This window comes from Oncorhynchus gorbuscha, linkage group LG25 (assembly GCF_021184085.1).
Source record: "Oncorhynchus gorbuscha isolate QuinsamMale2020 ecotype Even-year linkage group LG25, OgorEven_v1.0, whole genome shotgun sequence".
NCBI classification, from domain to species: domain Eukaryota; kingdom Metazoa; phylum Chordata; class Actinopteri; order Salmoniformes; family Salmonidae; genus Oncorhynchus; species Oncorhynchus gorbuscha.
This window is the reverse complement of record NC_060197.1, coordinates 24865278-24888048: the sequence shown is the minus strand read 5'-3', so window position 1 is coordinate 24888048 and position 22771 is coordinate 24865278. Positions and strand designations below refer to the sequence as shown.

General features: G+C 45.5%; 2 protein-coding genes across 2 annotated transcripts in view; both read left to right on the top strand.

The window, feature by feature from the left end:
- Positions 1-7518, top strand: part of LOC124013943 — a 32882-nt gene extending 25364 nt beyond the window's left edge. The window contains exons 11-19 of the mRNA XM_046328519.1: positions 1141-1257; positions 2450-2548; positions 2799-2950; positions 3421-3559; positions 3814-3933; positions 4195-4386; positions 5977-6162; positions 6615-6929; positions 7355-7518. Coding sequence (XP_046184475.1) covers positions 1141-1257; positions 2450-2548; positions 2799-2950; positions 3421-3559; positions 3814-3933; positions 4195-4386; positions 5977-6162; positions 6615-6929; positions 7355-7489 — 1455 coding nt within the window. The 3' untranslated portion in view covers positions 7490-7518. The remainder of the gene's footprint in view (positions 1-1140; positions 1258-2449; positions 2549-2798; positions 2951-3420; positions 3560-3813; positions 3934-4194; positions 4387-5976; positions 6163-6614; positions 6930-7354) is intronic.
- LOC124013944 (rho guanine nucleotide exchange factor 40-like) lies at positions 7398-15153 on the top strand. Its single transcript, XM_046328521.1, has 10 exons — positions 7398-7765; positions 8126-8351; positions 8491-8580; positions 9255-9461; positions 10500-10679; positions 10930-11110; positions 11580-11693; positions 12042-12124; positions 12265-12311; positions 12593-15153. The coding sequence occupies exons 1-9, from the start codon at positions 7548-7550 to the stop codon at positions 12289-12291; spliced, it is 1326 nt and encodes a 441-aa protein (XP_046184477.1). The 5' UTR covers positions 7398-7547; the 3' UTR covers positions 12292-12311; positions 12593-15153.
- The last annotated feature ends 7618 nt before the right edge of the window (positions 15154-22771 follow it).

Here is a 22771-nt window from a genome sequence, read left to right as displayed (position 1 = left end):
AAACAATGGAACGAGAGCTAACTCTCTCGTGAACGCGCGTCAGAGCCTGTGGCACTCTGCCAGACACCTGGCTCAATCCCCTCTCATCCCCCCCCTTCACAGTAGAAGCCTCAAACAAAGTTCTAAAGACTGTTGACATCTAGTGGAAGCCTTAGGAAGTGCAATATGACCCCATTTACACTGTATATTGGAATGGCAAAGAGTTGAAGAACTACACACCTCAGATTTCCCACTTCCTGGTTGGATTTCTTCTCAGGTTTTCGCCTGCCATATGAGTTCTGTTATACTCACAGACACCATTCAAACCGTTTTAGAAACTTCAGATTGTTTTCTATCCAATACTACTAATAATATGCATATATTAGCATCTGGGACAGAGTAGCAGGCAGTTTACTCTGGGCACCTTATTCATCCAAGCTACTCAATCCTGCCCCCCCTGTCACCAAGAAGTTAAAAAAGGATTATTCTCAGATAACCTCCGTCGTCTATTACATATCTTACATGCTTTTATCAGAGACCAAAGCTCCTGGGAAGTTCTATCTCTCGAGGGGATAAGTGGCGGAGGAGTTGGGGGGCGGATGGATGGATAGAGGTATGGGGGGTTGGGGACTAACAACCAGCCTGTGTTGCTAGGCGGGGTGGGAAGGGGTAGATGCGGGGGGTTGGACGGAGACATGTTGGGCAGGGGGGAATGGGATGGGTAGTTGGAGGTGTAGGCCCACCTCTTTATGTTTGTATTTATTTGTTTATTTTCTTGAGTGGCAGCCTGCAGGTACACATGGTATAAACTGTGTAAAATAATGTGAATATTGTAGCTGTAACACCCCCAACAACAACAAAAATGACAAGGCAAAACAAAACAAAAGCACCAAAAAAAATGAAGTAGTAATATTTATTGAATTGTACCTTTTTCAAACCACTGCGCCAAACCCAGACTTGACTGGCTCAAATATTTTCTTTTCACATGGTCTTTTTCCTCGCAGTTCCAGCAACTATGGTCAATGCGTAACTAGACCAGCTCAATACAGCTTGATTTGGCTTGGCTCCGTTTGGCTCAGGAGTGTGAACAGTCTTCTAGATTCTGACCCTTTATCACTTCCTTCCCAGAATCTGATGTTCTTTTCTCTGTGTCCTGTGTAGGTGCACACGGTGCGAGGGACAGGGGTCCTTCAGCAGTATATAGACAGGCAGCAGCTGCCCCTGGAGATGGACGGAGACTACAAACATTGCCACTCTGACTGGCTGGCCTTCAGACTGGTGAGAGATGGCAGGAGGGAGGGAGGGAGGGAGGAATGGAGTTACGGTAGAGGAAGGAGAGAGAGATGGAATGAGACTACAAACACTGCTGCTATGATTGGCTGGCCTTCAGACTGGTGAGAGGGGGGAGTGAGAGAGAGAGGATGAGATGGGGAGGGGAAGGTATGGATAGAGGGAGGGAGGGAGAGAGAGGGGAAGAGGGGAGAGGGAAGGCAGGGAAAGAGAGAGAGAAAAGTCTGTTCCCAGCAGGTCTTAGCACTCAGAATGTCAAATTTGAATGTCAAGAATTATAGTCATAAAGTGCAGCCTATTCTTTCTCAAATCAATTCAGATTCCACATGCAGCTAAATCAATACGCCGCTATTGGCATTTTGAATATGAGACTGATTTGTCTATTCTCACTTATTTCAAATTGAATAGGCTGCACTTTATGACTATAAGTCTTGGCATTCTGTGCTAAACTTGACATTCTGAGTGCTGGACGCACGAGCGCACACACTCACGTATGTTAGCCATGGCATTTGACTTGAATGAAAAAGTTAACTCACAAACAATGTCATTTCTATTAAATGCTTACGATTTCTGTCCTGTGGATATTAAAGGTGCAATGTGCAGAAATCGTTCCGCCATTTCCTGGTTGCTAAAATTTAGAATAGTTCGCCTATTTCAGTTTAAGTGACAAAACAATCCATGTTTAGTGTAGAGAATTATTGTACAATCTAAACCTCTGTGAAATTTATTTTCAATAACCCAAAATATTGTATTTTCAGTTGTTTGAAGTTGGTGTACAAAAGCGAAAGTAAAAGACGCAATAAAACGGGAAGCATAAAAATAGCACACATAGAACAGTGACAATGACAATGGCAGATTTATAACTCACATTTCTATGTGATTTTGTCGGGTCGCCCAAAAAGTTACATATTGCAGCTTTAAAGTTATGAAATCAGCAGTGTCAATGGTCACGTTTTCACCATCAAGCCCTTCTATGTCATGTGCAATATAAGCTAATATATCTGTGTCCCAAATGGCACCATATTCCCTATGTAGTGCACTTACTATGGACCAGAACTCGATGGGTCCTTGTCGAAAGTAGTGCTCTGGTCCATAGTAGTGCACTATGTTGGGGTTAGGGTGCAGTTTAAACTATAGACTAAACTATACTACGTTACTCTTGTCCCGTTTCTGCTGTTAGAGTGTGGAGAGTCTAACTGAGTGTTGTGAGAGCGCACTCTCTCTGTTGGAGGATGCACTGCAGTCTATGGACACAGCACCACTACCAGACTGTATCAAGGTAGGATTACTGTATCACCACATCTATGTTGTTTAAGATGGTACCAACACAAGTCAGTGAGGTGTTATGGGGTGAAATACCAGAGGTAATAACTGAGGAACTGAATTGAAATGTTGAGTAAACTTGAGGAGCTTTTGAAAAAAATTGAAGACCTTTTGAGTAAATGTAACATACTTTCTGTGTGTGAACCATCTGGCTGTACAACACAACACAAGGTTAACCTCAGTGGGTTTTTTTTACCCTTTTCCAGACTGTTCCTCTAAGTGTGGAAAAACACAGACAGCTGATGACGAGCATCCTAGTCGACCAACGGCTGACTGAGCTGCAGCGCAAGGGTGGGGCCTGGCTGGCAGGGCTGGCCAATGGCACATCAGGACTGGCAAAGCGGTCCCCAGACTGCAGGTACCCCCATCTACCCTATCCCATCAGTATATCCAAATGATAATGCAGTTCAAATAGATTATCCTATCATAGATATAACGTATGAGATATGTTTTTTGAAAGCGTTTCCTAGTGTAATACTCCTCAATCTGCTATCTCTTTTATTAAAGGGATACTTCAGGATTTTTGCAAAGATGCCCTGTATCTTCTTACCCGGAGTCAGATTAACTCTTGAATGCCATTTTTATGTCTCTGTGTCCAGTATGAATTAAGTTAGAGGTATATTTGAAAGCCAATGCTAACTAGTGTTAGCACAATGACTGGAAGTCTATGGGTATCTATATTTTGGTAGAATCCTAATTTACACATTTTCACTTGGTCATGCATTGATGTCAATGGGAGACTAAGTGAATATGCGACTTAAGTGGAAGTTAGGATTCAACCCTATATCATCATATTCTATATGACCTTTGAACTCTTTGCGCCTTCAGAGCTGCTCTGGCTGCGACCTCTAACCTCTATGACAGCGTGGATGATTCCCTCCACCGCCTCGTCCAGGTGTCCAATCAGAGGGGCAGTGATCTGGAAGCCCTCGGACGATTGGCTGCCATGGTGGACAAGCTGGAAAAGGTAGGAGAGAGAGAGGGAAGCACAGAACGAACACTATAATGTTGTAATAGTACAGTGTGGAGCGGCAGTTAAATAGCTATCTCTTTGAAAAGGTTGTTTAGAGAAAACAGACTGTTACAATTGGATACTAATGGTATTTCAAATGTCTGTTATTTCATCGCCCGTTCTACTTTAACCCACCCTCCCACCCCCGTGTCCCTCCATCCATCCCTCCCTCCCTCCTCTCCCATCCCTCTCGACCTCTCTCTTATCAGTGCGAGAGGGAGATAGAGCAGGTCCAGGATCAGTTGGAAGACTACAGGGAGCCTCCCATCTCTCTCAGCAGGCTCTCCCTCAAACAGCAGAAGTTCAAGACTTTCAGAGAGTCGGCCAACGTGAGTGTGTGCGTGTGTGTGCCATGTGTGAGTTTGTGTGCATGTGCACGTGTTTCTGTATAATATACTGTATATGTTCCTCATCTGTATATATTGTGTGTGTGTGTGTGTGTGTGTGTGTGTGTGTGTGTGTGTGTGTGTGTGTGTGTGTGTGTGTGTGTGTGTGTGTGTGTGTGTGTGTGTGTGTGTGTGTGTGTGTGTGTGTGTGTGTGTGTGTGTGTGTGTGTGTGTGTGTGTGTGTGTGTGTGTGGGTGTGCATAGGAGCTGCACACTGAGACCCTGGCGGTCCTTGGAGATCTGGAGAGCTGGTCTGAGCTGGACTGGGGGGGACTGATAGAGGTGCAGGTCAGGGTACCCCCGGTCAGAGAGAGACTCAGAGACATGTCTCACTGTCTGTCTGACTGCTGGACAACACTGGACAACACGCAGAGACTACTGTCCACACTGACTGAGGTAAACACACAGAGACAACTGTCCACACTGACCGGGGTAAACACACAGACTACTGTCCACACTGACCAAGGGAGACACACAGAGACTACTGTCCACACTGACCCAGGTAATCACACAGAGACTACGGTCCACACTGACCCAGGTAATCACACAGAGACTACTGTCCACACTGACCCAGGTAATCACACAGAGACTACTGTCCACACTGACCCAGGTAATCACACAGAGACTACTGTCCACACTGACCCAGGTAATCACACAGAGACTACGGTCCACACTGACCCAGGTAATCACACAGAGACTACTGTCCACACTGACCCAGGTAATCACACAGAGACTACTGTCCACACTGACCCAGGTAATCACACAGAGACTACTGTCCACACTGACCCAGGTAATCACACAGAGACAACTGTCCACACTAACCCAGGTAATCACACAAAGACTACTGTCCACACTGACCCAGGGAGACAGACAGAGACAACAGTCCACACTGACCAAGGGAGACAGACAGAGACTACTGTAACACTGACCCAGGTAATCACACAGAGACTACTGTCCACACTGACCCAGGTAATCACACAGAGACTACTGTCCACACTGACCCAGGTAATCACACAGAGACAACTGTCCACACTAACCCAGGTAATCACACAGAGACTACTGTCCACACTGACCCAGGGAGACAGACAAAGACTACTGTCCACACTGACCCAGGGAGACAGACAAAGACTACTGTCCACACTGACCCAGGTAATCACACAGAGACAACTGTCCACACTAACCCAGGTAATCACACAAAGACTACTGTCCACACTGACCCAGGGAGACAGACAGAGACAACTGTCCACACTGACCAAGGGAGACAGACAGAGACTACTGTAACACTGACCCAGGTAATCACACAGAGACTACTGTCCACACTGACCCAGGTAATCACACAGAGACTACTGTCCACACTGACCCAGGTAATCACACAGAGACAACTGTCCACACTAACCCAGGTAATCACACAGAGACTACTGTCCACACTGACCCAGGGAGACAGACAAAGACTACTGTCCACACTGACCCAGGGAGACAGACAAAGACTACTGTCCACACTGACCCAGGGAGACAGACAGAGACTACTGTCCACACTGACCCAGGTAATCACACAGAGACTACAGTCCACACTAACCGGGTTAAACACACATAATACAGAACGGAGCAAATGGAATGGCATCAAACACCTGGAAACCAGTGTGTTTGATGTATTTGATACCATTCCACTGATTCCGCTCCAGTCATTACCATGAGCCCGTCCTCCCCAATTAAGGTGCTACCAACCTCCTGTGACATGTACATACATACACAGTACAAACACGTACATGACACATAGTGTAGACACAGACACAAGCATGACACGCTCTGTCACAGCACACATGACACACACACACACACACACACTGAAATACCCACAATTCAAACAAGTATACAGTAACAGCAACAAACACATTTATGACACTGTCAACTAACCCTTATTTCTTTTTTTATACCCTTCCCCTCTCTCCTCTCCCAACCTTTCTCTACCTCTCTACACCCCTCCAGGCCAACCAGTGGTGCGACGTCATCTCCTCCACCTCACCCTCCCCCTCCACCCCCCTCTCCTCCCTCCCTCCCATTCCGCCATCTCGTTTTCAGGACGCCCGTGCCTTAGCCTTGGAGCTGGGTGGTGGAGCTCTCCTGGACCTGTGGTCTCAGACCCTTGAGAGATACCAACGCACTGTGGCCCAGGTCAGTCATTCAGTCACTCGATCTACTATCTATCTATCTATCTACAGTATATACAGTGTCTGTCTGTCTGTCTGTCTGTCTGTCTGTCTGTCTGTCTGTCTGTCTGTCTGTCTGTCTGTCTGTCTGTCTGTCTGTCTGTCTGTCTGTCTGTCTGTCTGTCTGTCTGTCTGTCTGTCTGTCTGTCTGTCTGTCTGTCTGTCTGTCTGCAGTATCTCAATTCAATTCAAGAGGCTTTATTGGCATGGGAAACATGTGTTAGCATTGCCAAAGCAAGTAGATAATATACAAAAGTGAAATAAACAATAAAAATTAACAGTAAACATTACACATACAGAAGTTTCAAAACAATAAAGACATTACAAATGTCATATTATATATATATATATATATATACAGTATTGTAACAATGTACAAATGTAACAAAGCCCACTGTTTCTGCTACTGTTCCTCAGGTCAAACCCAGGCTGCTGCAGCAGGCAGAGCGAGGGCAGAACCAGGGCCAGGCCCGGCCCAAGACCCCCTCCGCCTCCAGTCTGTGGGACCTGATGGGGCCCGAGGGAGAGGGAGACTGGGGTGTCGGAGCCGGGGGAGGGGAGGGAGGCCTCCAGTCCTGGGGGTCCCTGGCTTCACTGTTTCGCCCACAGACCTGCTCCACGCTGAAGATAGGAGAGGAGAAAGGGAATAAGAAGGAGGGAACGGGAGGAGGTGGAGGAGGAGCGGGAGGAGGGAAATTTCTGCAGAATCTGTTGCATCCGGCAAAAAAGAGCGTAAGTGTGTGTGTGTGTGTGTGTGTGTGTGTGTGTGTGTGTGTGTGTGTGTGTGTGTGTGTGTGTGTGTGTGTGTGTGTGTGTGTGTGTGTGTGTGTGTGTGTGTGTGTGTGTGTGTGTGTGTGTGTGTGTGTGGAAGCTGTAAATACTGCATGTATTGATGTGTGTGTTTTAGATTATAATGGATTGCATAACATCTCCAGTGTGTTAGCGATCACCTGCTGGGTGGCGGTTCAGCATGTAGAATAGTCAGGAAACAGAAAGTGACAGACAGAATTCTGGTCAGAGACCACCCGCTGCTTTTAGCCGTTCGCCTTTATTGTGCCTCTTCTCTTACATTGTACAATCCTAGATCCATCACCTCCCTCTCCATCTCCATCTTCCCCCACCCCCCCCTCTCTCTCTCTCTCCCTCTCTTCCCCCAGCCCACAGAAGCCCCTTTGCCCCCAAACCCCCAGGAAGCGTCACCCCAGCTTCGACCTCCAGGCCCTGCTGGCCCCCCGTCGGGGCCCTGCCACCGCCAGGCCTGTAGAGCCTCCTGTGGGTGCAGCCAGCCGTAACTCCCCCCTCACCTGGCTGGGGCGCCGGGCCCTCACAGACCCTGTTATCGCCGCTGGGATGGCAGCCGCCGTCCCCGGATGGAGAGAGGGAGGAGGAGGAGGGATTGGGGGAGGAATAGGAGGGGTGCAGGGGGGATCAGGGGTGCTCATCAGAGGTGTAGAGGTGAGCAGCAAGGAAGTGGTGGACTACACCGGGACGCCAAGACAACACGTGCTTCTGAGCCGAGCGGAGAGGGAGACGGGAGGGGAGAGGCAGGGCACCACCACCGCACAGAGGTATGGTGTGTGTGTGTGTGTGTGTGTGTGTGTGTGTGTGTGTGTGTGTGTGTGTGTGTGTGTGTGTGTGTGTGTGTGTGTGTGTGTGTGTGTGTGTGTGTGTGTGTGTGTGTGTGTGTGTGTGTGTGTGTGTGTGTGTGTGTGTGTGTGTGTGCGTGCGCGTGTGCGAGAGAGAGAGAGAGAGAAATGCAGCTTTCTTCCTCTTACCCTTCTTTCTGACTTACCTCTTCCCTCTCTAACTTTCTCTCTTACTTCCTCCCTCTTTCTTTCCGGTTCTCCCTACCCCTTTCTTCTGTCTCTTCATTCCCTCTCACTCTCCCTCCTTTCTCCGTACAGTAAACTGTACCTATTGTGGTGCAGGATGCTGAGTTCAGAGAGGCAGTACGTGGCTGTATTAAAGGGGGTGGAAGAGACCTACTTGCCCCTCCTGGAGGGTCCAGACACCCCCTCCTCCCTCAGGGGGAAAGCAGATCTCCTGTTCCCCAAATGGGCCAGCCTCAGCTCCTTCCACTCACAGAACCTCCTCCCAGCCATGGAGGGAGCTCTACTGCAGAGTCTGCTGCAACAGGACCTCTTCAGTAAATACGTGAGTGGGTCGATCATAGAGTTGGAGAGAGGGCTGTTTTAGCATGGGTAGTAGATTAAAAAATATATATATATAAAAATGAAGTACTTTACTTTCTCTCTCTCTCTCCATACCAAACCCCTCTCTCACACACAAATAGAGAGAGGAGTTTCTCCAGTACTCTCACTACATCAGGATTAAACCAGAATTGGACTCCCCGTTGGTTACTCAAGCTGCGGACTTCTTCAAGGTAAGAGACTGTCTCGTAGCAAACATTTTTTTAGATTGAAAACAGAGTCCGTGGAGGCTGGTGTGGGGAGAATGTCTCATAGTAATGACTGGAATGGAATGAGTGGAATGTTTGATACTGTTCCATTCAAGCCCATCCTCCGATTTAAAGTTCCACCAGCCACCACGGAACAGCGTCACATTCACTAGCTTAAGCCCATTACAACAACAGCATTATATAGTATGGACAATTAAAACAGCATTGTAGACACGGAAGCCAATTATAAGTGTAAAGTATACTCAAATAACTCATTAAGGTTGGATTACACTAAAACCAATCAACAGGCTTTCAACATACAACAATAAGCACAGTCTGATACACACAGGGCATAATCTGATCACAGCTTTAGACTGAGAAAACATGAAAAGAAGAACATCACATAGATGGGTTTTAGTAGAGATCTGAGGGTTGAATATTTACTGTAGTTTGGAGCTGTGTCAAATGCTGGAGGTGCAGTTTTTAAAACGGCCACCGGGTGACAGTAGAAGATAAAATATTTCTAAGTACTGTGTCATGAAAATGATGAAGGTAATAACAATGATGATGATGATGATGATGTCGATCATACTGTAGATGGCAATGATGCTGAAGTCCTCTCCTTTCTCTCCCCCCTTCCCATCCTCTTCCCTCCCCAGCTCAGACTCCCGGCCACCCCTCCTCTCTCCCCCCTGTCGTTCCCCCATTGTCTCCAGGCCCCTACACTGAGACTGGAACAGTACTGCGATGCCTTGGAAGAGCTGGGAGGGCTAAACCCTGCCTCCGACTCCTCCCTCTCCGTCCTCAGACACGTCCAGCGTCACGGCGAGGACCTCCGGGCCAGCGACCTAATCGTCGGGTGTCCGGTGAGAGCGCCAGACTTAAAACTAAACTCTGGGAGGAAGCCAATTTAGAATAGATAAACCCCCATACTGGTATAATGATCCCAAAGTGTTGGACAAGGTTTCAACCTTAAATTGGGAATGCATCCTAAATGGCACCCTTTTGACCAGAGCCCATAGTGCACTTCTTTTAATCAGGGCCCATAGGGCTCCAGCCACTGTGAAGGGATTATAATGTAATTTGGGACTTCGTCGGGACAAACAGTTCAATAAGCATCACATCACATTCACTTGAACTCAATTTGTCCATAACCACAGATCTAGAATCAGCTTTCCCTACGTCAGCTCTAACCATAGCCATTTGGGGGGTTAAGCCAAAACTGACCGTAGATCAGCACCTAGATGCAACTTGTTTCATCCTATTTTTATAAGCCAATCCTACTCCTCTGTTTTCTGCTTCCTGTCCTGTAGTTCTGTTGCTTCTATGACACAGTTCTATCAATCACCATGGTGACACACATACTCATACACACATACTCATACACGACACAAACATACATGCACACACACGCAGGGAGCGAGAGAGAAACACACGCGCACGCAAACACACACATACACAAACACACACTCACTGTCAGTCTGACTGATGACATAATGCTTTGCTGAGTCACCTACAGAGTGGATTATATAGCTAGGTTAAACCCTACCACATAGCTACTAGAACACACCCACACACGCACACACACACACACACACACACACACACACACACACACACACACACACACACACACACACACACACACACACACACACACACACACACACACACACACACACACACACACACACACACACACACACACACACACACACACAAAGAGCTCTCTGAAAGTTAGCTAAATAACAGAACAGAGAGTGATGGAGGAGTTATGTTTGACGCATAGCTCGGGTTACATGAACCTCACATCACTGGATGGTTAAAAATAGCTCGTTTCAAAAGCTTCTCTTGAACAACACGACGCGGTTTGGTGGGCGGTAAACTGTGTGTGTGTGTGTTAGGTCCCAGTGGCGGAGCGCGGAGAGCTGGTGCGTCAGGGGGAGCTGTTGGTGTGTGGGGGGACCAGGAGAAAGAAGACAGGGGTGAGGAGTGTGTTCCTCTATCAGCACCTCATCATCTTCACCAAGCAGAAGAGTCCCGGCCCAGGACGCACCGCCTACAGCTTCAAACACAGCATCAAGGTAACGGACACACGGGTGCACGCACACACCAGCATGCGCAACCGCACATACACGCTCGGGCACGCCCGCAAACTCACACATATGGCCTCAATCAGAAGAAAAATTGGGCCCCAAATCCGTCATTTCCAAAACAGCGGTGGTATGAGACGAAGGTGCAATACCACATGAATCCACTATGTGTACGGTTCCGACCTCTATTCTCTCCACATCTCTCTTTCTCCCCCTCCCCTCCCCCCTCCCTCTCTGTCAGACGGGTGAGATGGGTCTGACCCAGAGTGTGGGTGAGGAGGGGGTGAGGTTCGAGGTGTGGGTGCGTCAGGCCCCTCGTATCCGGGACTGCCTGACCCTGCAGTGTCAGAGTGGAGAGGGGAGGGCAGCCTGGACACACGACATCGCTCAGCTCCTCTGGACTCACGCTATACACAACACAGGTACAGTATGAGCCCTGACATTTTACTCTGACCCACAGAACTCGAATAAGATTTTAAACCTGTGCTCTGAACTCTCACCTCTCACCCCAGCCATATACAACACAAGTTCCAAACTATTGTAGCGACCTTAACCCCATTCACCTAGTGACCTTGTCAAAAGGTTCGGATAAGGTGTTGGGTTGACGATCGCCGGACTTGGGTTTGAGTCCTGGTCGGGGCCACCGTTCAAATTCACTAGTGTAAGATATTGCATTATGAATTGAACATGTAATGGAATTCTCTCTCTCTGTCTATGTCTCTCTATCTCTCTTTCTCTCTCTCTCTGTCTCTGTCTATGTCTCTCTATCTCTCTTTCTCTCTCTCTCTGTCTCTGTCTCTGTCTCTCTCTTTCTATGTCCCCCTCGCTGTCTCTCTCTCGGTCTCTCTCTCTTTCTCTCTGTCTCGTTCTCTTTCTCTCTTTCTTTCTCAGAGTTGTGTTTGAAAGAGACAATGTGTATCGGTGTGTCTAGTAAGATACTGCTAGACGCCACAGGAGCACCGGTAACATCTGAACTCGACTCTATCTACAATCTGAATGACAGAGGTGCGCGCGCGCACACACACGCACACACACACACACACACACACACACACACACACACACACACACACACACACACACACACACACACACACACACACACACACTGTCAGAAACCACAAAAATATTATAAACACCCTGTGTGTAATACATATGCTGTCCACCAGATGTCTCCCTGTGAATAATGGTATAATGGAATCATGCTCTGTATCTGCGGTGTTGCAATTTTCATTTCATTACAAAAGCTTTATTGGCAGGTGACTGACCTTCACTCTCTTTTTATCTCACTCCTTTCCCCCTCTCTCATATCTCTCTTTCTCTCTCTCTCTGTCTCTCTCTCTCTCTCTGTAGTCCACAGTAGCTGTTCAGACTCTTCCTCTGTTGGCAGTCAGAAGGAGGGGGGGTCCCCAGCCTCTGGGAGGGGACACACACAGGTGGGTATCACAGACACACGCACGCAGACACAGACACGCACACACACGTACACACACACATGCACAAATAAACAATCAAATACACACACACACAGACACACATTCACACTGTGCTTCAAATGAGATGTTTGTCTCCACAGAACCAGTCTCCTTCCACTGCGGTGTAATCTTCATCTCAGCAACAAACGTGAGTGACCTTATCTTGCACACGTACTGTAATCTCTCTCCGTTTCCTCCATCACTCTCTTTGTCTCCCTTTCCTTGTCTGCCCCGTCAACCCACAATCTCTCTCACCTTTTAAACGTCTAAATCAGTCAAATGCTTTGACCCATTTTTCTCCTGAATGACTGAAGACACACCTGTGTCACAAACCCCCAGGTTAACCCTTTATAGTTCGTATATCCAACACCTCAACCTTCATCTACCTTTCTCCGCTCACTCTCCTCCCTTGCCTCCCTCCCTGTCCAGAAACTGGATTCTGGACCTAATAAAGACCAACACAACATCTCTATGCAAGCCACTGGACGGGTCAAACTGGACAAGAAGTAAAGGACCAAAGAGAAAAGGGCATACAGGAAACAAAGAGACATTACGGCTCTGACTAACCCAGGACCTGGCATCAGCAGAGCCTGCTCTCGGTGGCCATGTTGGATCGGCCGGACCCAGTTGCTCGCCGAGTCATTGATACCGTGGACACTCCAGCCACACAGTAGAGCCATTGTCCTCCTTCAGCGGCCCCCCCACTAGGCCAAACCACTCTGCCTGAACCACTGGCTGGCGGCCATGGCCTTCGTGCTTCCACTATCTCCTAAAACATAAAGGAGCATTATAGGAAATATAGCTTTATACTGACTTTATTGGACATTATTACAATTTTGCCTTTTACAATGCTGTTTAAACAGGGACGTTATTTTTTTTTTGGGGGGGGGGGGTGTTAGTACTGTAGTAGTATTATAGATTCTGTCTGTGTGGCCGTATATGTGGTATAGTATAGGCTTAGGTGTGATTGTGATCTATGCAAATGAGTACATACGGCCCTGCATGTATGGGTGCACACATTACGCAGAGTGTGGAACACACGCATACACTCTGCAGACAGTCTTATTGTGCTATAGACAGTAGAGTACTGTTCCGACACTGTGGCCATCTTACAGCTTAGTACAGTAGCTATAGACCAACCAGTGGGCAGATATCAACCAACGACAGGCATGGCGCCCTACTCTCAGTAGGTCTTGCCTGGAAGTAAAGAGTAGAATAAACAATAACATGGAAAAGGAGAAATGTCAACATCTGATTATAACCAAACTATTAATCTCAGCACTCAGAACCAAATAAGCTGTTAAAGAGAGACGACCAAACGTCTGTATTTCGAGGTGGTTTGTTCATGAGGATGTAAAGCAAGCGGGAATCTGGGCCAAATGGTTACAGTGTGTCCAATTGTTATTGTTGATGGTTTAAGGAAAGGTGGTATCATGTCTTTACTCGGGCGTAAGGCTTATGGTAAACCGTATAACTTGTTTTGGTGCCTTATAGCACTGCTCTGTCTAAAGATACAGTAGCTATGGGACTCGATGTCGTGTTCTCCATTGGTCTTTTCAATGACTATTTCATTGAATGATTTTGCGATTCCTCTTTTTCACTATAAGCCATAATGTTGCAAGCACCAAGTGTACAAATGTTTGATTTGCGAGCATAAGTTCATGCAATATGACGTCGGTCGGGTCTAGAGCGTGTCAAATGAGTCATTTCTTTGTGTCTGAGTCATGTGCTTATAGCTTTATATACGTTATTCAAAATGAAGGAAAGTGTTCCATGAAATGGAGATGTCTGTTACCTGCCCTATTATCTCGTTGTGAATTGAAAGATTCTTTATTTTTGAATGCAGTATGCACTATTAGCTTACGCCTCCAACTGTAATACAATACAGTGACAATGATACATCATTTGATGGGGTGCTTATATTTGTCCTAATTAACACATGCCCAAGTGTGTAATAATGTGCATGTGTGATTTGGAAATGATTTTTTTTTGCATATCCCAACTCTACCTGACACCTCAGAGAGTGGGTTCACAGCCGGGGTTGGCCATTATCAACAGCGACCCTGGAGCAATTAGGGTTAAGTGCCTCGCTCAAAGGCACATTGTCATATTTTTCACCTTGTCGGCTCGGGGATTCAAACTAACCAACCTTTCGGTTACTGGCCCATCACCCTTACTGCTAGGAACCTGCAGTCCTAATAGAATACAATGCAATACTGTAACATACAATCATATACACGAGGGTTGAGTTCATTTACAACTACAAATATAAGTATTATTAAGTATAAAAGTTGTGTTTCTAAGCTAGTCAATTTTGGGAGCAAACTGAATTTAAATTGTGTTATTGTATGATATAAAGGGCACTAACAGATAGCCTGTATGCCAGCTATGTAGGTAGGTTAGTCTGCCTAATATACACAGATGGCAGCAACCCTTGTCTCTCTCATCAGATTTCATGGGTGTCATAGCAACTCCATATCCAAATTAAAAAGTGCAAATGGATATTGAACCCATTGAATCAATATCTAATTTGTCTGATTAGGAGGTATGCAGTGCTCATACAACAGTACTAGCTTGGTGCTGCAGAATATATTGCATTATATTTGGAGCTATCGTTTTCACCAGGAGAGTAGTCTTATAATATGTCTTCAGAATAATGAACACCTTTTAACCATCCAGCTGTAGATTTTCGTCTTCGAAGCGTCTTTTTATTACGCTTTGACATGATTCGTAGTTTTACATGTAAATACAACGGAGTTTTTGTTCAAGTGTTTTTTCATGTGTCATCTAACCTATACAGTTTATGCCAAAAATATACTGATGTTTACAGTTTCGAAATAAATGCTTGTTCTGTTTTTGTTGAATGTCTGCATGCTATACGGTTACAATGTACTTGATACGCGTTATACTTCAATTGTACTTCAATTGTACTGAGATCATGTGTACCTTTCTTATTGAAATAAAACTGGACGGAAGCCATTGAAACTCGATAACCTGTTAGTGGTATCGCTTTGGATACAGAGGATGTTGCCATGTGGGTCCCACTTTGCATTCCAAGTGACTTAAACCAATGTATTTACATAGTAGTAGAATAGTCAGGTACAGTGTAGTTGCAGACAGTGTAGCACATTGTTACATAACACTTACTGCTAGTAGCAATACTTACTGACGGGGTTTTTGCAGTTCGTGTACCTGCACATTGATCATTGCACAGAAATGCACTAATAATGAGTGTGTACTGCAACTGTGTTCCCCTAGATCAGCAGCAGTTCATCTCCAGCAAACCACCAACAGAACCTTGGATGACTAGGTGACTATGCGGAGAGGGTCAGATACTCCACAGAGAAAGAAGAAAGGAGTGAGTGAGTGAGTGAGTGAGTGAGTGAGTGAGTGAGTGAGTGAGTGAGTGAGTGAGTGAGTGAGTGAGTGAGTGAGTGAGTGAGTGAGTGAGTGAGTGAGAGAGAGAGAGAGAGAGAGAGAGAGAGAGAGAGAGGAATGAGGGATGAAAAGTGGGGAGGTGGGGAGAGAGAGAGAGGAGTGAAACAGGAAGGGGCTGACCCTCTGAGAGAAAGGGGGGAGCGAGAGAGGACAGGAGAAGAGGGAAAGAAGACAGGCAGACAGAGAGGCACAGAGAGGGGAGACGACGTGCACGAGACGATGTGCATGGAGGGAGAAGAAAGAATGAAGGAGACGGAGGAATAGAGAGGGGGCTTATAGAACAAAAAGCGAATAGGCAGACACAAAGAACCAGGGTGGTATTGCAGTATAGCCAGGCAGGGAGAGAAAAAAAAGTAGGGAGAATTAGAGAAGTTTTCATTTTTGCAAGGGGAATGGGGCGAGAGACAGAGAGATCGTAAGTGAGAATGTGGCAGAGGGAGAGAGTAGGGCAGACAGCGAGAGAACTGAGAGGGCAAAGAGAGACAGAGCAGCAGTGAAAGAGAGGGAAAGAGAGAGAGCGGGGCAGAGAGAGAGAGGTAAAGGGGGGATGTTGACAAAGCAGAGAGAGACTCTAGTTGAACAAAGAGAACGTGGAGAGAATGAGCCGGGTGCAACATCAAAGGGATTTTTCGGGTCTGGTTACCGGGACAACAGACATTTGCATGCGATTAGCTTTTTACATCATATTAAGATGGGGGTGAGGGGGAGAGCCAGGGGCAGGGAGCAATAGATCATACAGCGGAGTGAGAGAATGAGTCGGTGCTGCGGAAAGAGAGAGAGGGAGAGGAAAGAAATAAGGGAAGAGAGAGGGAGAGGGAGAGATGGGGGGCAGACAGGTGACAGAGAGAGAGAGAGAGAGAGAGAGAGAGGGGGGCAGAGAGGCAACAGAGAGAGAGAGAGAGGAGGGGGCAGAGAGGCGACAGAGAGAGAGACTGACTTATGGGCTGCCAACAGAGATGATGTATAGGTTATGCTGGGTTGCGTTTCAAATGGCACCATTTTCTCTATGTAGTGCATAGGGAGAGTTACCCAGCTGGCTCAAGACAGTAGCACACACCTTGCTTATAACAGAGAGAGAGGGGGGGGGCAGAGAGGCAACACAGAGAGAGAGAGAGAGACATTGGTCATCTCCTGTGGATCAACTGACTTATGGGCTGCCAACAGAGATGATGTATGATTTATGCCATCAACATGGGTTGCGTTTCAAATGGCACCATTTTCTCTATGTAGTGCATAGGGGAGAGTTGCAACTGGCTCAAGACAGTAGCACACCTTGCCCTTAACTGCACATACAGAATTAACGTCAACAACATGCATACCAGTCTTTCCTGGTTGAGGGTCGGCGAGAGATGAACTGCTTCTCTTCTAGTTTTTATGAGAAATGAATAAACAAATTCCAGATTGCCTGCATAATCAAATAAGATTCAGCTCAGACACCCATTCATACCCCACAAGACATGCCACCAGTGGTCTCTTCATAGTACCCACGGTCCCAAAAACGAATTCACGGAAACCCACTGTATTATACAGAGCCATGATCGCGTGGAACTCCCTTCCATCTCCAATTACTCAAGCAAAGCAGAATTACGTCGAAAAGATGTATTACAGTTGTTCTCAGTCGCTTTGGTGCTTTTTTCACATCATCCCTAACATGTGCAAAATAACAAGTGCATTTCTCAGAACAATTTGTACAAACTGCAATATACAATGGATATGATTCTAAAGCTAGTCAGTCACTAAAAATCCATAGTACATCTCTCAAAAGTAAATATTCATGCCAATGACCATGTCAGTGTCATCAGAATGATAAGTCATTGAGTCATTGTTCACGAACAAGGTCGTCAAAATGTTTAGGCATGTTGTCAATTACCTGATGTACACTTAGGCTACAGTTTGGATGACAGTTACTGTATTGAAAATGCACAAGGCTGCACTTCTATGGCATATATCAATTTCAACAGTACTATTTACATATTACTGTATGTGGGTTATTGATTGAAAGAGACTGGGGCACAACCCAAGGGGCACAAAGGAAAAACAACTAAATTAGAAAGAAACACAGAAAACCACCCCAAAGGCACAACTTTTCCCTGAGTCTCATGGCATTGTTTAATCGGACCATGGTGCAAATAGCCTCCTCCTTGAGGTGTGAAAAGGCCTCTGCCACCGGTTTGAGGTAATCTTGCAGTCAGTCCTATGTGGGGAAATGCAGTGATGCATCGCATACTTTCACATAGACAAAAACTATGCGAACACACATTTTACTGTAAAACATACAGGTGGGTGCATGTAAGGTGCAGTATGTATCTGTATAGAGTATATTTCTGTATGCTGTGAAATACAAGTGGACTACTGTAATATGAAGCATTGTAGGAAGTATACAGTATACTGCTTATATACAGTAACAGTGCACTGTACATTGGTGGACATACCTGTTCTCTCTTCGAAACGTTTGAACTATTGAGGACACGGTTGATCTCCCAATATTCGGCTGCACCCTTCGACCCGTCTCAGCCATTGTAAGGCCATGATTGACAACATGGTCTACAATAGTGGCCCCTATGTCCTCTTCTGCCTCTTCCCCTGTTTTGCCTTCCACCACGTATCCTTGCTCCTCTTCTTCCTCCTCTTGGCTGTTGACCCTGTTCGTTTCCTGGTCCATCCATTATTGGAAAATTGCAACTCTGTGTTGTGGTCTGTCTATATATGCTTGCCAATTGATTCTTCATGAGATGCAACTTTGAGCAATTTAGACAACTGGTTGATTGTTGGTTGAACTAACATTTTACATTCCTTCATGAGTGAGGGTCAATTTCACCTGCACGATTCATCAATTCACGATTTTGTACAAAAGGTCTAATAGAAATGTGTAAAACTATGCTTGACAGTTTATGACAAATAGTTCAACAATTTTGCATGTAATGGCTTATGCAAGGAACTAATGCCTAGATGTTTTGAGGGGTAAGACTATTCAACAGAGAACCATCTACTATATTTTGATCAACATGACATGAGTAATTGATAATGTGGAAAAAAGCTGACACTTGTACATTATCAATTGCAATTTGTTCAAAAGGAATAAGAAATTGCTTTAATGATGTGCACAAGTGACTAGATGATTTGGAATTTGTACAAGTAGTATCAAGAATTGCACTTTTGATCTAAGAAATGCTCCAAAGCGACTGAGAAAAACTGTAAGCAAGATCTCATGGAATGGCGGGGACCGTGAGAGGACACACACACACACACAAACACACTAACACACAGACTCACATTTAACAGGCACATTATTTTTGTTGTTGCATTGTTTGTATATCTTTGTCTTTTAAATGTGTGTGACTTTCCTTGTCTATCGGTGTACCCGTGTTTTGTTACTTGTCATGTTTTGTGTTTTGTTGTGGACCCCAGGAAGAGTAGCTGCTGCCTCTGCAAAAGATAATGGGGATTCAAATAAACAAATAACAAACAGTGCACTACTTTTGACCAGGTTCCATAGAGATCTGGTCAAAAGTAGTGCACTATATAGGGTGCCATTTTGGGCACACCCTGAAGAGATACAGTATATGTTAAAAGACATTTCAGCACTGATAAACATCGCTGCCAGAGAGAGTCAATACTGAACTGGACTGTGTACTGTGAATAGATGAATGGACAAAACATTGACCCAAACAATGCACTGTGATAGGAGAGAGTGCTATACTATAAACCTGTATACTGCATACTGTGATATAATACTGCATACTGTAATACTGTAGCTAATAAGATAGATAGATAGATAGATAGATAGATAGATAGATAGATAGATAGATAGATAGATAGATAGATAGATAGATAGATAGATAGATAGATAGATAGATAGATAGATAGATAGATAGATAGATAGATAGATAGATAGATAGATAGATAGATAGATAGATAGATAGATAGATAGATAGATAGATAGATAGATAGATAGATAGATAGATAGATAGATAGATAGATAGATAGATAGATAGATAGGTAGATATCTAGATAGATAGATAGATAGATAGATAGATTTTAGATAGATAGATACAGAATCTATCTTCTATCTATCTATCTGTTCAATGATCTATCTATCTTTTGGTTTTGATCATCTGATTTTCAATTTTACTTTGACCAAAACAATTTTCTTCCCTCTGTTCAATGAAAGAGCACTTTTGGTTTTGATCATTCATGCATACATCAGACATGTGAATAGCCAAATCAGATTCCACACACACACACACACACACACACACACACACACACACACACAACCTGTTTATGGTACACACTCCCAGACATCAACACAAAGACCAGACATAATCTGCCTCTCTTTCTTTCCTTCCCTTCTCACTCTCCCTCCATCCTTTGTCTCTCTATCTCTCTTTCTCTTTCTGTCATCTCTCTGTCTCTCCATCAATACCCTCCTTCCTCTCTCTCTCTCTCTCTCTCTCTCTCCCTCCCTCCATCTTTCCTCTCTATTTCCCTGTCTCCATCTCTCCCTCCCTTTTCTACCTCTATCTGATTATTTCTCTCTCCCGCCATTTCCCAGCTTCTCTCTCTCCTTCTTCTCCTCTCCCCCCTTCCCCCCTTCCCCCCTCTCCATCTCTCTGTCTCCCTGCCCTGCGTTGCCAGTGTGTGATGCCTCAGTGCCCTCAGTATTGTGGCTGGCCGCATTATGCCAGTGGGCGTCACTCTGCCCGTTGTCACGGCAGCATTGTGATGGGGGGGTGGAGTATTACAGTATCAATACCCTGACACTGCGACAAAAGGACAGCAGCCACAGCCACATATCACTCCACCTCTGCACTCCTTCTTCCCCCATCCCTCGTTGTCTCCCTCTCTCTCGCTCCCCTTTTCTCCCCCCTCTCTCTCCTCCACGTCAATTGCCTCCCCCTTTCAATTGATTTCCTTCCACCTCTCCTCTAAATATGTACATATTGATCCCTCTCCCTCCTTTCTTTCTCTCGCTCCTTCTCTCATTTTTTTTACTCCAACATCTATCAGATTTCATTCTCTCCATCCAGAGACCTCCTCCTCCCCTACCTCCTTATCTCACTTCATCTCTCTCTTTCTCTCCTCCCACCCTCATCTCTCATTTCATCACTCCCCTTCCATTCTCTCTCCCCCTCTCTCTCTCTCTCTCTCTCTCTCTCTCTCTCTTCTCTCTCTCTCCCCTCCCTCCTCTCTCTCTTCTCTCTCTCTCTCTCTCTCTCTCTCTCTCTCTCTCTCTCTCTCTCTCTCTCTCTCTCTCTCTCTCTCCCCCCCCCCCTCCATTCTCTCTCTCTCTCTCTCTCTCTCTCTCTCTCTCTCTCTCTCTCTCTCTCTCTCTCTCTCTCCCCCCTCCCCACCAGTTTTTTTGTTTGTCTCTGTCTCACTCACTCTATGCATATTAATTGGTGCGTTTCTGCTGCGGCGGAGAAAACAATCAAAGCATTACACACACACACACACACACACACACACACACACACACACACACACACACACACACGCACAGGGCACGCGGGGCGGGTGATGATGCCATTGTGGCAGACACAAACACGTACACATATGCCACAAAGGTACATACACACACGCACACACGCACACACACACACACACACACACACACACACACACACACACACACACACACACACACACACACACACACACACACACACACACACACACACACACACACACACACACACACACACACACACACACACACACACACACACACACACACACACACACACACACACACACACATAGGTCTATACAAATAGACACACAATACAGACACACATATGCCATGATTGGACATGCACACACTTACACACAGACACACTCACTTCCATACATACAACAAACAGACATGCAGTGCACATATGCCACTCACACTGATACACAATAGATGGCGATTGGTAGTAGATTATGGCAGGCAGACAGTATCAGCATCATATCTAGCCCGTAAGGCAAATGTGTAACTAGTATTTGTATTATTATTATTGTTATTATTGTCATTATTATTATAGAACATGGCAATGACTGTGATACGTGGTTGTCTTACCTACCTTAGTTGAATGCACTGACTGTAATGCACTGAGTGTCTTATAAAAATTACCAAAGTGTAAATGTCTATTATTGTATAATGAACAACTCATATTTAAATACAAAGAGCATGTTTTAAAGTGTTATTAAATCAAATAATGTATTATATTCGATAGGTCTGTGAGAATATATGAGGGCTGGTGATAAGAGCAGGAGCAATATAATGGTCAGGATGCTATTTATAGTAGTAGGCCACTAGGCCTACAAGGGACATCAGGTGAAGGAAATATGAATGAAAATACTCGGCTGTGTGTGTGTGTGCGTGCACGCGCGCGCGCGTAAGGGGCGATGAGGGATAAAAGCTCTACCTCACCACTTAACATCATCTTGACTCCTGTTTTTTATTTTTTTATTTTTTACAATAGTTCTTACAGTTCTTACAAATTAGTAGAGAATAGACGCCAGTGCCTGTCCTTATTGATAGGCCCAATACATAAAAATACATGTCAGCCAGATGCTGAAGTCAGTACCTCGCGCGGGTACAGTAAATTGGTGGAGGGGCGTGGGCCGTTAAAGGCAATGCACCTGCGCCACCACGAGCGCGGGCCCACGTGGGGTGAAGTTACTTTTACCGCGTGCTGTGCTTGGGTATTCAAATATCTGATTTAGAAGAGGAGGAGGATTCAGAAAAATTCAGAGTTCAATTTGAAACTTCCGATTCGAATCATGATGAAAAAGATGAATTTTTGTTTCAACAGTGAAAAGTCACTTTTTAGTCACTGATCCAGTGAGTAAACCGAAACAGTTATAAAACAGTAATAACAACAGCCTATCAATCTTTCTTCAATTTTTCCAACTTTAAAACCATAGGCTTCCGGATGTCTATCAAAACAACATTCAGATACCTCACGTCAATTCTTTTTAACTTGTACGCACTTCGATAAGACATATGTCTGCAAACTTTTGTAGGTTTATATCTATGCTATAGAGTAGAGGCCACCTGATAGTAGGTTATATAGTGTCGTTATTTTTGGGCTGCAACTGAACCGGGCAGTCTGCCCCGTGTGTCAGTGTTCTAAAATGGTGCTCGTGAGATTATAATTACATTTGCAACCTACATCACTCGCC